General features: G+C 35.0%; 2 protein-coding genes across 3 annotated transcripts in view; one reads left to right on the top strand and one right to left on the bottom strand.

The window, feature by feature from the left end:
- LOC123552342 (uncharacterized) overlaps positions 1 to 16087 on the top strand; it is a 469144-nt gene that overhangs the window by 220163 nt on the left and 232894 nt on the right. The gene's annotated exons all lie outside the window — the stretch shown is intronic.
- Positions 1 to 16087, bottom strand: part of LOC123552344 (cation-independent mannose-6-phosphate receptor-like) — a 134595-nt gene that overhangs the window by 104749 nt on the left and 13759 nt on the right. For both annotated transcript variants that reach the window (XM_045341933.2, XM_045341932.2), the window contains exons 7-14: positions 13273 to 13379; positions 11974 to 12129; positions 10158 to 10292; positions 5960 to 6109; positions 4851 to 4982; positions 4219 to 4393; positions 1448 to 1741; positions 453 to 606 (exon numbers count right to left, since the gene is read on the bottom strand). In XM_045341933.2, coding sequence (XP_045197868.2) covers positions 453 to 606; positions 1448 to 1741; positions 4219 to 4393; positions 4851 to 4982; positions 5960 to 6109; positions 10158 to 10292; positions 11974 to 12129; positions 13273 to 13379 — 1303 coding nt within the window. The remainder of the gene's footprint in view (positions 1 to 452; positions 607 to 1447; positions 1742 to 4218; positions 4394 to 4850; positions 4983 to 5959; positions 6110 to 10157; positions 10293 to 11973; positions 12130 to 13272; positions 13380 to 16087) is intronic.

Consider the following 16087-nt stretch of genomic DNA (forward strand, 5'->3'; position numbering starts at 1 on the left):
CATGTGGTTTAGAAGATATAAGCAGACAAAAAGTTAAGTATTTTGATGTTTGACAAGTGTGACCTTGACCTTGGACCTTAAGACCTGGTTTTTGTGCTCTAAACATTGTCTTTATGAGATAAACAACAGAAGCTAGTTTTATGAAAGTTTTCAAAGAGGTTAAGACAAGTGGAGTGGGCACAAAGTTAAGCTACTTAACCTTTGACCTTTGTGACCTTCATCTAGGCCCTGGCAACTTGGTTTGTACCCTCTACTTGATTGATAAGGTTAATAATTGATGCAAGTTGTATGAACATCTCCCCAGCAGTTAAAAAGATATAGAGCAGACACAAATTATGGCTGGACAATGGACATGCGAGACTCAAACACAACCCCCATATACTTTGTATCTAAAGGTATAATAAGCCAAAATCAATCCCACACAAAGCCTCTTGATCTAACAGTACAGTTACCTGTCCATTTTCAAACTTGGTTCTACAGATGGCAGCAAATGGATCACACCCATTACCCACAGGAACTTTGTTCAATGGCTGACATATGTTAATGTAGTACTTTGTGTTGGAACTTCCATCTATTGCCCAGTTGCCTTCACCAAGCATTGTCAGACTATAAAAGCAAAACTATGTTTAGTGTATAACAAATGTGGTAAACACAACATGATTAATTGTACACCTTCATACTCCTACCACAATCTATGAAATTTACCTTGAAATCTCATACTCCTGTCCACATTCATTACACTTAACTGCAAATCTTATGCACCTATCCCAATTCATCACACTTACCTGGAAATATTTACTCCTGCTGTACCACTTCATCACACATACCAGGAAATCTAATACTCCTATCCATATTCATCACACTTTTCCTGAGTATATTAACTACTATCCATATTCATCACACTTTCCTGGGAATATTAACTACTATCCATATTCATCACACTTTCCTGGGAATATTAACTCCTATCCATATTCATCACACTTTCCTGGGAGTATTAACTACTATCCATATTCATCACACTTACCTGGAAATATCTACTGCTGCTGTCCCATATGCATCACATTTACCTTGACACATAAATATATTCAAACTCCTATCCATATTCATCACACTTGACTCGAAATACCATACTCTGGTCTAAATGCTTCACCTGGGATACTCATGTCCATATCTGTCACACATACCTGGGAATATCACACCTCTGCAAATTTTCATCACATTTACCAGGAAATCCATACTCTGATCCCAATTCCTTACACTTACCTGGAAATACCACACTCAAATCCCAATTCCTCACACTTACCCAGAAATTACACACTCAGATCCCTATTCATCACACTTTCCTGGAAAAGCCATACTCAGACCCCAATTCCTCACTCACTCAGATCCCAATTTCTCACATTTACCTGGAAATATCATTAAATTTCCTGTATTTTATCACACTTACCTAGAAATATCATACTCCTGTCCCAATTTTTCATCTGCAGCTGTGCATTGCATTGCCTGAATAGGACAAGCATAAGAGGTACGCCACTCAAATCCATAGTAATGCTCAGACGCTGCTTCAGCTATAAAATGTGGTTGTCCTTTCCCAGCATCTTGGTCACAAATGAAGGCAATTTCTGACCTCCTTGGAGTTTTTTTGTCGTCATTGTATGGAGTACCACCAGAATATGTAAGGTTGATCATTCCATCATAGTAACGTAGTTCTGATGCTGCCTGACCGGTTACATAGGAGTTCCTGTGTTTAACAAAATGTTGTATGAAATCATAATCTGTTATTTCTTTACATTCCTTACTGTTTTAAAGGCATGTCCAAAACGTTTGTAGACATTTATCCTAGAATAAAAACCAAAGAATTTATCACAAAAATAAATGCATTGTCATTCCAGGTATATATATATATTAGGGATGGGAACGAATACTGAAATCAGTATTCGAATATTCGGTTTGCCATATTCGAATATATTCGAATATTCGGTTTGTTTTAATGGAAGCTTTAAATTCTTATTAAGTGATTGGTATATACACAATGTATTCATTTGTTTTAAGCGTGGATCATCGTACGTAACAATGTCAAAAACTGTTTGTTTCGGGTAACCTGATCCTAACTAGCAAAACCTGCCGATCCTAGCGTTTTATTTCACGATTCTGTCAGTATAATCATGAACATATTTAACTAGTTCAGTGTTTTAGCTTCAAAATGATATAAAAACTCAAAACGATTATAATTTAGACCGTCGCAATTTTATCTAGGTCGTCCAATTCAAACACGTGACGCGCTGTTGTATTACCGCCGCCATTTTGAAAATTTTCAATCGGCGTGTAAAAATCGTCGTGTAAAAAGCAAGTAAACCTCCTTCAACATGAACTTATACATCAATCATATGTTATTTCTTGATTTTATTATAAAGTACTTCGAATTTAATTCGAATACGACCGATTGCCGATGAAAACCGATTCTGTGGATGGTCTGAAACGTCGTACAAAATATTGTGAAAAGATCGACAATGTCTACAAGTTTGGTATATTGTTTTCGAAAAAAAAATCTACAACTTGTTGCATAAAACAGGCGCCAATAAAAATGAACAAAAGATAAAAAGATATCACATTTACGCCTGATACAAACTGTTAATCCGTAGCGATGACCCCAGGTAATTATGCATTGCAATTTTCTTGTTAATTGGACATCTTTGACATGCATCTGACACATTGACGCCTGTTGCAAACTGTTAAACCTTAACGATGGCCCCTGCCAAATATGCATTGCTATTTTCTTGTTAATTGGACATCTTTTGATACACGATAAACCAACATGAAATGGTTTTATTCTGTAGAATTAGCATGCTCATATTGCCCAAAACCAATGATACTTATTTTGAAATTTTTTTACGAATATTCGAATTTGATTTTCATATTCGAATATTCGACCGATTTTCGAATATTCGAATATTCGAATATTCGTTCCCATCCCTAATATATATACCCTTATCTTTTCAGGAATTTAATATTGGTAAAGTTATTTCTAAATCTCATCTAATTTTGGATTTCTTACAATAATCTTTTGAGACATTAAGTTCTGCTATTTCTAACTATTACCTTCTTAGAAATGTCAGTCAGCCATTTTTTACATTAAATTCTATCTTTTTAGAAATGCAATTCAGACAATTCAAACTTCTATCTTTTCAATTGAAAAAATAATTCAGCTGTTTTAAGACTTATTTTCTGACCTATTACTGACAATTTCAAAAATGTAATTCTGCTTCTAACATGTATCATTTTAGAACTTTAATTCAGCTATTTCTAACCCATTTCTAACACTTATTTTCTCATCTACTTCTAACACTTATCTTTCAGGAATGCATTTCATCCATAGCAATGTAAGTCATCTATAGCAATTTAATTCATTTTAAGGTTTTAGAAATGTTATTTATCTATTTCAATCTATGACTAAGTTTTCAGAAATGTAACATATCTATTTCTAAGACTTACATTTTCAGAAATGTAATTTGTCTATTTCTAAGACTGACATTTTTAGAAATGTAATTTGTCTATAAATGTAATTCATCTATTTCTAAGACTGACATTTTTAGAAATGTAATTTGTCTATAAATGTAATTCATCTGTTTGTAAGACTGGCATTTTTAGAAATGTAATTTGTCTATGTCGGAGACTGACATTTTTAGAAATGTAATTTGTCTACTTCTAAGACTGACATTTTTAGAAATGTAATTTGTCTATAAATGTAATTCATCTATTTCTAAGACTTAAATTTTCAGAAATGTAATTTGTCTATTTCTAAGACTGACATTTTTAGAAATGTAATTTGTCTATAAACAAGATAAATGTAATTCATCTATGTCTAAGACTGACATTTTTAGAAATGTAATTTGCCTATTTCTAAGACTGACATTTTTAGAAATGTAATTTGTCTATAAATGTAATTCATCTATTTCTAAGACTGACATTTTTAGAAATGTTATTTGTCTATAAATGTAATTCATCTCTTTCTAAGACTGACATTTTTAGAAATGTAATTTGTCTTTTTCTAAGACTAATCATGCAGCCACATCTTACACTAATCTTTTTAGAAATTTAATTAAGCATAGGCCGATAATTCCCGCCCATCCCCCAATCATAATAATAATATACCTTTAATCTTTTTAAAAACCTTTCTAAAACTGATCAAAAATTGCCTACAAAAATTCTTATACTTACTCATTTTGGTTTACTGGCACCTGACATATGCCAACATTGTCAATACCCAGATCTTGGCATTTGTCTGTAATTGGCCCACAGACATTGAGGTAATAATCGTGATTATTATCTGAGGCAGAGTCCACTTTGTACGATCCAGTTGCCTTTCTAAGGGGTGTCAAATCAAAACTCAAACCTTTAAATACAAAATAAAATATAAATAATTAAAACAGCTTGAGTCTGCTCACTTAATATAGTTTTACATCCCAAATGGGGTTTCAAAAAATAGTGACAAGTAATTCAAAGTCCTTCACCACTCAGCAAAAGTGAGTTCAAATCTAGAAAACCTGCTTATCCTGAGGTATTAAATAATTCCAAAACTTACAGAATTTTATAATTATACAAGGCAAGGAAATATTTTAACCTTTAGCCTGCTGGCGCAAGTGATTCTGCCTTTGAGACCAGTGCAGACCAAGATCGTTGATCAGGCTGATCATGGTCTGCACTGGTCGCTATCAGTCAATAAATTTTCAGTGAACACCCCTTCGAATAATAAATGGTACTGCCCAAATTGAATGATGGACCAGTCCATTTTAGAAATTTAGCAGGCTAAAGGTTAGATGCAAATATATGCATAAACGTTAGGCACTTACCGTCAGCATAGATTTTACAACCAGTACCAATATAATGTCCTAAAGCACAGGCTTCAGCTGTATGCCATTCAAACTCATAGAAACATTTGTCATTAGAAACCTGTATCAGAGTTGGAGCACTATCTCCCTCACCTGTAATATATACACAAATACCTTCACCTTGAATGGAAAAAGTGTGACTATGTTAGTTTATACTAATTTATTCTACATTGACTGGGAAGCTACTTAAACCAATTAATCCCTTTCAACACTTAATTCCTGATAATACCAGTATCTATCAACACAAAGGTAGGAGAGAAGAGAAGCTAGGGTGTGTAATTTTCCATTTTAAGCAAGCTGTGACACAAAAAAAAATAGGGATCATCTACTGATCATAGACAAATCAAGCAATAAAGCTTGATGGCTTGAGACCAAAACATTCTACTGCTGCATTAGACACTAATCCATTTTTTGTCTATTATTCTTTTTGTTTTTGTTGGGTTAAAAGTAGCTCTAACACAATTATAGATCATATGGTGACTTTCTAGCTTTAGTAGTGAAGGAAGATCCCAGGTGCCCCTCCGTGCATTATTTCATCATGGGCAGGCACCTGGGTAGAACCATAGAACTTCCGTAAGCTAGCTAGATGGCGTCCTCAGAAAGAATAAATGAAGAGTTCAACACCAGGAGAGAGGCTTGAACCCACGTTGGTGAGGGGCAAGTGATTTGAAGTCAGGGACCTTAATCACTCAACAACAGAGGTCCCTTCTGTCTATAGGTCACTTTGACATTGACCATTAACTTCAAGAACCCCCAAAAAGATAGTTCTCTGCTTCAGATTTGATGTGAGACTTTAGACCCAACTTGAACAGATAATTTTCAATTTATATCAGCATACTGACTTCAACTGTTTTTTGGGTCAAACAATAAGCATTTGTCTACTGACCATTGGCAATCTACTTTTTTTTTTTTTTTTGAAATCTGATGTTTTGACCAAAGCATTCTCTGCTTATCAAATTGAAATGTTTTCAGTTAGGAGGCCCCTGTAACTTCTGACTTAATGACCCCTAGACTGCAAAAGGGGTCATCCAATGATATATTTACTTATTATAATAAACTACATATATTACCTGGTTTGCAAATGAAGGTTATAGTTGACGTGATCTTGGTAGTGCCATTACATATGTCACCATTTGTATATTTGATAACTGTATTGTTTGTTTTACTGTCAACTACTGGCTTGCTCTCGTAACGTCCCAGGTTTCTTGTACTCAAATATTCTACACAAAAATGAAAAGAAATATAAGTTATACTAGTACCATAATCTTAGAAATATTTAACAAGAGGACCATGATGGTCCTGAATCGCTCACCTCTTCCCACATGACCCAGTTTTGAGTATGACGTCGTTTTTTCTATTATTTGACATAGTGACCTAGTTTTTGAGCTCATGTGACCCAGTTTTGAACTTGACCTAGATATTATCAAGATAAAAATTCTGACCTATTTTCATGAAGATCCATTGAAAAATATGGTCTTTAGAGAGGTCACAAGGTTTTTCTATTATTTGACCTATTGACCTAATTTTCGAAGGTACGTGACCCTCTTTTGAACTTGACCTAGATATCATCAAGGTGAACATTCTCACTAATTTTCATGAAGATCTCATGAAAAATATGGCCTCTAGAGAGGTCACAAGGTTTTTCTATTTTCATACCTACTGGCCTAGTTTTTGACCGCACGTGACCCAGTTTCGAAACTGACCTAGATATCATCAAGGTGAACATTCAGATCAATTTTCATGAAGAGCCATTGAAAAATATGGCCTCTAGAGAAGTCAAAAGATTTTTTATAATTTTAGACCTACTGACCTAGTTTTTGACCGCAGTTGACCCAGTTTCAAATTTAACCTAGATATCATCAAGATGAACATTCAGACCAACTTTCATACAGATCCCATGAAAAGTATGGCCTCTAGAGAGGTCACAAGGTTTTTTTATTATTTGACCTACTGACCTAGTTTTTGATGGCACATGACCCAGTTTCAAACTTGACCTAGATATCACCAAGGTGAACATTCTGACCAATTTTTATGGAGATCCATTCACAAGTATGTCCTCTAGAGAGGTCACAAGGTTTTTCTATTTTTAGACCTACTGACCTAGTTTTTGACCGCACATGACCCTGTTTCGAACTTGACCTAGATATCATCAAGATGAACATTCAGACCAATTTTCATACAGATCCCATGAAAAATATGGTCTTTAGAGAGGTCACAAGGTTTTTCTATTATTTGACCTACTGACCTAGTTTTTGATGGCACATGACCCACTTTTGAACTTGACCTAGATATCATCAAGATGAACATTCAGACCAACTTTCATACAGATCCCATGAAAAATATGGCCTCTAGAGAGGTCACAAGGTTTTTCTATTATTTGACCTACTGACCTAGTTTTTGTAGGCACGTGACCCACTTTCGAACTTGACCTAGATATCATCAAGCTGAACATTCTGACCAATTTTCATGAAGATCTCATGAAATATATGGCCTCTAGTGATGTCACAGGGTTTTTCTATTTTTAGACCTACTGACCTAGTTTTTGACCGCATGTGACCCAGTTGCGAACTTGACCTAGATATCATCAAGATGAACATTCAGACCAACTTCCATACAGATCCCATGTAAAATATGGCCTTTAGAGAGGTCACAAGGTTTTTCTATTATTTGACCTACTGACCTAGTTTTTGACAACACGTGACCCAGTTTCAAACTTGACCTAGATATCATCAAGATGAACGTTCTGACCAATTTTCATGAAGATCTTGTGAAATATATGGCCTCTAGAGAGGTCACAAGGTTTTTCTATTTTTAGACCTACTGACCTAGTTTTTGAAGGCACGTGACCGAGTTTCGAACTTGACCTAGATATCATTAAGGTGAACATTCTGACCAATTTTCATGAAGATCTTGTGAAATATATGGCCTCTAGAGAGGTCACAAGGTTTTTCTATTTTTAGACATACTGACCTAGTTTTTGACTGCACGTGACCCAGTTTCGAACTTGACCTAGATATCATCAAGGTGAACATTCTGACCAATTTTCATGAAGATCTTATGAAATATATGGCCTCTAGAGAGGTCACAAGGTTTTTCTATTTTTAGACCTACGTGACCCAGTTTCGAACTTGACCTAGATATCATCAAGATGAACATTCTGACCAACTTTCATAAAGATCCCATGAAAAATGTGACCTCTAGAGTGGTCACAAGCAAAAGTTTACGGACGGACGGACGGACGGACGGACGGACGACGGACACCGCGCGATCACAAGAGCTCACCTTGTCACTTTGTGACAGGTGAGCTAACAATAAAAAAGGGCAGAGCTGATACATAAAAGATCCACTGCTTATTTTTCATTAAAATATGTTATCTTTAGATATTTTATGTCTCCCACCACACAGTGGTGTGGGAGACATATTGATTTACTCCAGACTGTGAGTCTGTCTGTGTGTGCAGGGTTTCAGAAATCCCATGTCTGGAGCCCGGGGGCTACCAGAAAATTCTGTCGGGCTACTAAATTTTTTCAGAGCGTGCCCGCCGGGCTACCTTGAAACTCCGTATCGGGTAGCCCGGAAATCAATAATTTAGTCTTCAAATATAATTTTAATAGTTGTCTATATAATCCCCTTGTTTATCAAGAGATACATGCCCGAGGCTTTAATTATCTTACAACCTACTGTCACAATCGGCAAACAATTAACCGCAGGCAAATGTTTACAAAAACATGTGCACGAGTGATTTTAGACTGATCCAATAACATCAAAGTCACTGTTCGGTATTGTTTAAAACAATATGCAAACCAGTCTTAAAATTACGTCATTTTAGCGCCACCTGCCAGAGTGTACTTTCGGTTTCGCTGACCTCAATATTTATCGGAAGAATAGATGTTTGATTTTGAGGCAGATTAGTCCCTACACTTTTCAATTTTTCAAGTTTTTCAATTTAAATACTTGCCTAACATTCAAAAAAATCGACCATGATTTAGCAAAATATCAGAAAGTATACAGAATTTTGGACAAACATAATTTCGGATAAGTGAATATACAGTGCCAAGAAACTGAGAGACGTTATATATGCGGTTCTAGTCCGTTTATTAAACCAGACAGATGTTTAGAATCAGACAGAATTATTGTCAACTTTAAATAATTTTGAGGTAAATAACAATTCATACAGCTCTAAAAAATTTGCAAGTTTATAAAAATTAATTTGCATTCACTTTATATTGCCATGTTGCAATAACTATCAGAAGTACTCCTGGTAATATTTCTCAGTTTAAATACATCTAGTTTTATCTTTTAAAATGATAAAAAGGAGAAAAAGGAGTAATGATAATTGCTATTTAAGAGAACAAATTTTATAACAATGTGCGTATGGCTAAAATTATGAAATTTAATCATTCCATCCACTGTAGTATAGAAGCACATAGTAAATAAACCGAAATGGCCATTGCCAAATAAACTTAAATGTTCGGGCTACCAGATTAAAATTTTGGTAGCCCAATGGGCTACCAATAAATTTGCAGATTTCTGAAACCCTGGTGTGTGTCTGTCTGTCTGTCACAAAGCTTGTCCGCACTCTAAGTCGAACATTTCTCATCTGATCTTCACCAAACTTCAACAAAATATGTCTGCCAATAAGTGCTCGGCCAAGTTCGATAACTAGCCAAATCGGCCTAGGCACTTCAGAATTATGGCCCTTGAATTACCAAAATCACTCAGATTTCTTGCGTAGTTTTACCTCCAAACCGACCCTATACTACTACTAGTAGTATAGGGGTCCTTTTGGTGCCAAGAAAGCACATGCACATGTGGATTCAGTAAACAGTATATAAAGACTGACTTATTATTTAGATGATTAGGCAGTTGCATGGGAGACATGCGCTTTTCTCAAAAGCATCTCTAGTTAAATATTGATTTTAATCTTGAAAATTCTCATCAGCTATGTTCATTCAATCTGGCTAAATATATAAAGTAACTATGGATTTAAATTTATTTATTTTGTTGGGTTTAACGTTGCACCGACACAATTATAGGTCATATGGCGACTTTCCACCTTTGATGGTGGGGGAAGACCCCAGGTGCCGCTCCGTGCATTAATTGAAATAATGCAATAATTATATAATAATGATTATACAATTATTGGATATATAATATGCAATAATTATATAATAATATATACATTACATATATAATAATATATATATATTTCAAAATATATATATATGTATCTGTTTTTAGTCACAGCTAAAAAAAAATCCCCCTTACCTCTGTAGCAGATGGCAGCCCCAGGGTCACATCGTGACGCATCTCCTGTCTGTAAAATATTGTGGCAGATGTTGATAAAATATTGACCTCTTCCATAAAGGTCATTCTGCTCATGTAAAGCCATCCAGTTTATGCCTGAAGAAACAGCAAATTAGCTAGAATGTGAAAACAAAGACACAAACAAGAGACTGGCATGTATCACTGTTGGCTTATATTATGTCATCAAAGCAATGTGAAAAAGACAACAACCAGTTTGAAAGCCCCATCTGCAGTGTGTAAAGGTATTCTATAGAAAATCATGTACAGGTGTGATTGGATTTTATTCAGATTTAATAAATTTATCATACCATATCATTAAAATTGATAACTGTCTGCAACCAACAACTTCTACATTTACAATCAGGTGTGATTTGTACTAAATTTTTTTTGAAAATTCAGCATTCTGATAATCGAATACTCCTGTTATTTGAATATTTTGTCCTGACAAATAGGTTATGCAAATATCTGAAATTCACAGTACTACTTTTATTATAGGATGAAAGCACATTGTTGATCTCCAGTTATTTACACTCAAACTATTACTAAAATAACAGTTATTTACACTAAAACTGCTACTAAAATAACAGTTATTTACACTCAAACTGCTACTAAAATAACAGTTATTTACACTCAAACTACTACTAAAATAAGTTATTTACACTCAAACTGCTACTAAAATAACAGTTATTTAAACTCAAACTGCTACTAAATTAACAGTTATTTACACTCAAACTGCTACTAAAATAACAGTTATTTACACTCAAACTACTACTAAAATAACAGTTATTTACACTCAAACAACTACTAAAATAACAGTTATTTACACTCAAATTACTACTAAAATAATTTTACTGAAGCAAGAATGAGAAGCAAAGACATAAAGAAGATATGGGCATGAGTCACTGGTTGACTCAAATTACGTCATCTAAGATTGTGAAAAAATGCAAAATTTAAAAGCATGAGCATAAAACACAGGATTAACAAGTATAAATAGAATAAACTAGAGCTACTACTAACAAAACTGATATCCCTGGGGAAGATAGGTGCTTTGCATGTCCTCTTGTTTAGGTAAAGAGTTGAAGCTAGTGTTATAACAAATTTCTAGTTAAATTATGAAGCAGGCTCAAATGAAGCTTTTTGACTTTGAGCCTTGAACCTCGTGACCTTAGTCATGCACTCTGCATTTCTTGTTGAAGTAAACAGCTGATGTTAGTTTTATGAAATCCCTTTCAACGGTTTATTCATTTTATTAATTTTGTTAGGTTTAACATTACACTGACACAATTATAGGTCATATGGCGACTTTCAAGCTTTTATGGTGAAGGAAGACTCCAGGTGCCTTTCCGTGCATTATTTCAACACGAGAGGGCACCTGGGTAGAACAACAGTTTAGAAGATATGGAGCACACGCTAAAATAGATATAATATGTAAACTTAAACCTCTCAGCGTGACCTTTACCTTGGACCTCGGTATCTTAGACGTGCATGTATTTAGTTGTATTATGATGATTAACATTTATGTGGGCTTATCTGATAAATCCAGTTAACAGTTTTAGAGATATGCCTCCAAGAAGGAAAGAAAGATGGATAGTCACACAAAGTGATGCCAAATAAGCCTCAATATACTTTGAATCTGTCAGGGATGAAAAATGCTACATGGCAATCACTAAATGAATATTTTTCATTTCATCCATTTTTCTTGTCACTTACTTGAATTATAGTTCACAAGTTTTTCTTTTGTGTTGGTGTACAGCATTTTAATGATTTCTTAACTTACCAGATCTTCTAGTAAGTGGACCCAGATCATATTTTCTATCGCCAACATCGACCCTGCAGGATTCTTCAACGGGATGATCTAAGCAGGCATATCTGGTAGGCCAAGTAAACAAGTATACACACTCATCCTCGTTCTCAAACACTGGGTTACCATCCCCTGATAAATAAAATTTACATACTTGGAGACAGTGAGTTTCTGTTTTAGGCTGCACAATTTTCCTAAACATTTTTGTGTGTGTGCGTGTGTTTTGAAGGTCAACAGACCTAACTGCTTTGCTAAGAATTCTCACTTCAAAGTTAATAATAATTTTGAAACTCACAAGTTGCACTGTCCTGAATATTATCAAATAATAAAATTTTACAATTTTTAACAATGAACACACTTTGCTTAAATAATTAACTACAGCTGAACCTGCCTTAACCTTAACCCTTACCCTGCTAATTTCCTATAATTCAAATGAACTTGTCCGTCTTTCAATTTAGACAGTACCATTACGTGTCAAAAGGGGTGCTTACCAAAAAGATACTGATTGAATGGCAAACAGTGCAGATCATTATCAGACTGCATGGATGTGCAGGCTGATCATGATCTACACTGGTCGCAAAGGCAGAATCAGTCGTGTCAAGCATGATAAGGGTTAAGCATGCATTTAACTAAATTCACAAATTTTCTCTTTTAATTTCAACTTGTCTTAAGCAGTCATCTCCCTTAAGCAGCCAGATAGTGTTGCTCCCTTGAGTGGATGATTAAGACATGTATTCGACATGGGTTTATTGTCATTTTTAACAGTACTTCATTCAGTGCTCAGTTAACCTTTAAAGCTTTCCTGAATTCATTATCTAAACTAACTCAGTCTCAATCAGTAACTGACAACTTCACCACACGAATAGATCAGAGATCATGAACAAAGGTTTTAGGATGTATCTTCTACTGACCAATAGTCACGTAATACATCAACATTTTGTAAGTAAGGATCATAAATATGTTTTTTATTAAAAATTTCCAGACATGAAGAAATTTACTAGTGCCTGTATAACAACTTTGCATATATCTAAGGGTCTCAAATTTCCTAAAAATATTTAGTTATTAAAAGGTAAAACATACAATGAAATTTCTTTATTCAAACTTTTGGACTTCAGTACTTTTGCCAGAAAATTCTTCTATTATTACACTGAGTTATCAATTTTTCTGAAAAAAGGCATACTGTAGTAGTCCAAAAATTGAAAAAAATATTTCTACTCAAATATATGCTTCCATGTTCAATTTTCTCCCACAATTCTACATTTAACACACATGTACCTGCAGTCTGGTTGCAGACAAAGTTGATAACTGTCTGCCTCTGAAAATTATTATGGTGACATTTTTCTCCCCCTTTATAGGTCAAAGTCAGCCTGCCATCTGCATAACTAAAATCAAAAATAAGAAAAGTATAGACATTTAACACAGCGTTAAATGTAACTGATGCAAGAAATCCCTAGTTAAAGAATGCTTGAAACTTTCAGTTTTAAATACTTTTATTGACATTGTGGTTTAACATCTTGAAAACTGCAGAAAACTAATCTATGAATCACTTTAAATCTTACATCACATCCTGGAAAAGGGTGCCTTGCCTTCTTAACACTGGAATCATGTCATTTTATAACAGCCACTTATTTCTAAGACACACACAGATATTAAAGGTTCTAACCACTATCAACTATCATTGGCAGATCACATTCTTTTTAAAGACTCTGGCAGTAAATCTGTGATGATGTGATAGGAACATCCACATTGTCCTACTTTTTATTTATCTGATTTTTATTCAAAGGTCATATCAGCTGTGCAAATGATGTTTACATCAAATGCTATTTTTGGCTCCAAGGGTAATAAAACTGAGTTTGCAAACCAGTCTCGAAATAAAGAGACTTTGCCACTGTGCTAAGTTACAGCCAGTCAGATGCTTGCTTTTATAGAATGGTCTTCAATCTAAGTTTTTTCACCTCAGGCATTATGTCTAAATTGATGACAGTCACTATATATAACAGACTTTCTCAAAAATTCTTTCTAAGATGACACAATTTATTTTCTAATAAACAAAGAAGACTGAAACTGTGCGTTAGTATGCAACAAAGCCATGATATGTATGCCACAATTATTATGTGATAGCATTAAATGCCATAGCTGATGGCTGGAAAGGAAAACCAAAACAAGAGGACCATGATGGTCCTGTCTCGCTCACCTGTCCCCACAGGAACTGAGTATGACGTTGTTTTTTCTATTTTTTGACATAGTGACCTAGTTTTTGAGCTCATGTGACCTAGTTCTGAATTTGACCTAGAAATCATCAAGATAAAAATTCTGACCAATTTTCATGAAGATCCATTAAAAAATATGGCCTCTAGGGAGGTCACAAGGTTTTGCTATTATTTTACATAATGACCTAGTTTTTAAAGGCATGTGACCCAGTTTTCTACTTGACCTAGATATCATCAAGGTGAACATTCTCAACAATTTTCATGAAGATCTCATGAAAAATATGGCCTCCAGAGAGGTCACAAGGTTTTTCTATTTTAAGACCTACTGACCTACTTTTTGACCGCACGTGACCCAGTTTCGAACTTGAACTAGATATCATCAAGGTGAACATTCTCACCAATTTTCATGAAGATCCATTGAAAAATATGGCCTCTAGAGAGGTCAAAAAGGTTTTTCTATGTTTAGACCTAGTGATCTAGTTTCTGACCATAGTTGACCCAGTTTCAAACTTGACCTAGATATCATCAAGATGAACATTCAGACCAACTTTCATACAGATCCCATGAAAAATATGGCCTTTAGAGTGGTCAAAGGTTTTTCTATTATTTGACCTACTGACCTAGTTTTTGATCGCATGTGACCCAGTTTCAAATCTGATCTAGATATTATCAAGATGAACAATCTGACCAATTTTCATGCAGATCCCATGAAAAATATGACCTCTAGAGAGGTCACAAGGTTTTTCTATTATTTGACCTACTGACCTAGTTTTGGACCAGACGTGACCCAGTTTCAAACTTGACCTAGGTATCATCAAGATGAACATTCTGACCAATTTTCATGCAGATCCCATGAAAAATATGACCTCTAGAGAGGTCACAAGGTTTTTCTATTTTTAGACCTACTGACCTAGTTTTTGACCGCATGTGACCCAGTTTCGAATTTGACCTAGATATCATCAAGGTGAACATTCTGACCAACTTTCATAAAGATCCCATGAAAAATGTGACCTCTAGAGTGGTCACAAGCAAAAGTTTACGCACGCACGCACGCACGGACGATGGACGCTGCGCAATCACAAAAGCTCACCTTGTCACTATGTGACAGGTGAGCTAAAAAACAGGCACATATTTGGTGGATGTCATTAAGTTGAAGACACTAATCCTAAATATTATGTTAAATTCTCTTGAATAAAAGCACTGTTTGTCATTCAGATGATGTATATTATTATATCACACTTATGTAACAGACTGAAAATACTTCAGCCCTGACTGAATTGAACCCGGGACCTCTCACACCTAAGGCGGACACTCTACTACATCACTAAACAAGAGGACCATGATGGTCCTGAATCGCTCACCTATCCCCACATGACCCAGTGTTGAACTGAGTATGACGTCGTTATTTCTATTATTTGACATAGTGACCTAGTTTCTGAGAACATGTGACCTAGATATCATCAAGATAAAAAATTCTGACCAATTTTCATGAAGATCCATTGAAAAATATGGCCTCTAGAGAGGTCACAAGGTTTTTCTATTATTTGACCTAATGACCTAGTTTTTGAAGGCACCTGACCCACTTTTAAACTTGACCTAGATATCATCAAGGTGAACATTCTCACCAATTTTCATGAAGATCTCGTGAAAAATATGGCCTCTAGAGAGGTCACAAGGTTTTTCTATTTTTCGACCTACTGACCTAGTTTTTGACCGCACATGACCCAGTTATGAACCTGACCTAGATATCATCAAGCTTAACATTCTCACCAATTTTCATGAAGATCCGTTGAGAAATATGGCCTCTAGAGAGCTCACAAGGTTTTTTCTATTTTTAGACCTACTGACCTAGTTTTTGACCCCACGTGACCCAGTTTCGA

Source organism: Mercenaria mercenaria, chromosome 4, assembly GCF_021730395.1.
Source record: "Mercenaria mercenaria strain notata chromosome 4, MADL_Memer_1, whole genome shotgun sequence".
In the NCBI taxonomy this organism is placed as follows: Eukaryota; Metazoa; Mollusca; class Bivalvia; order Venerida; family Veneridae; genus Mercenaria; species Mercenaria mercenaria.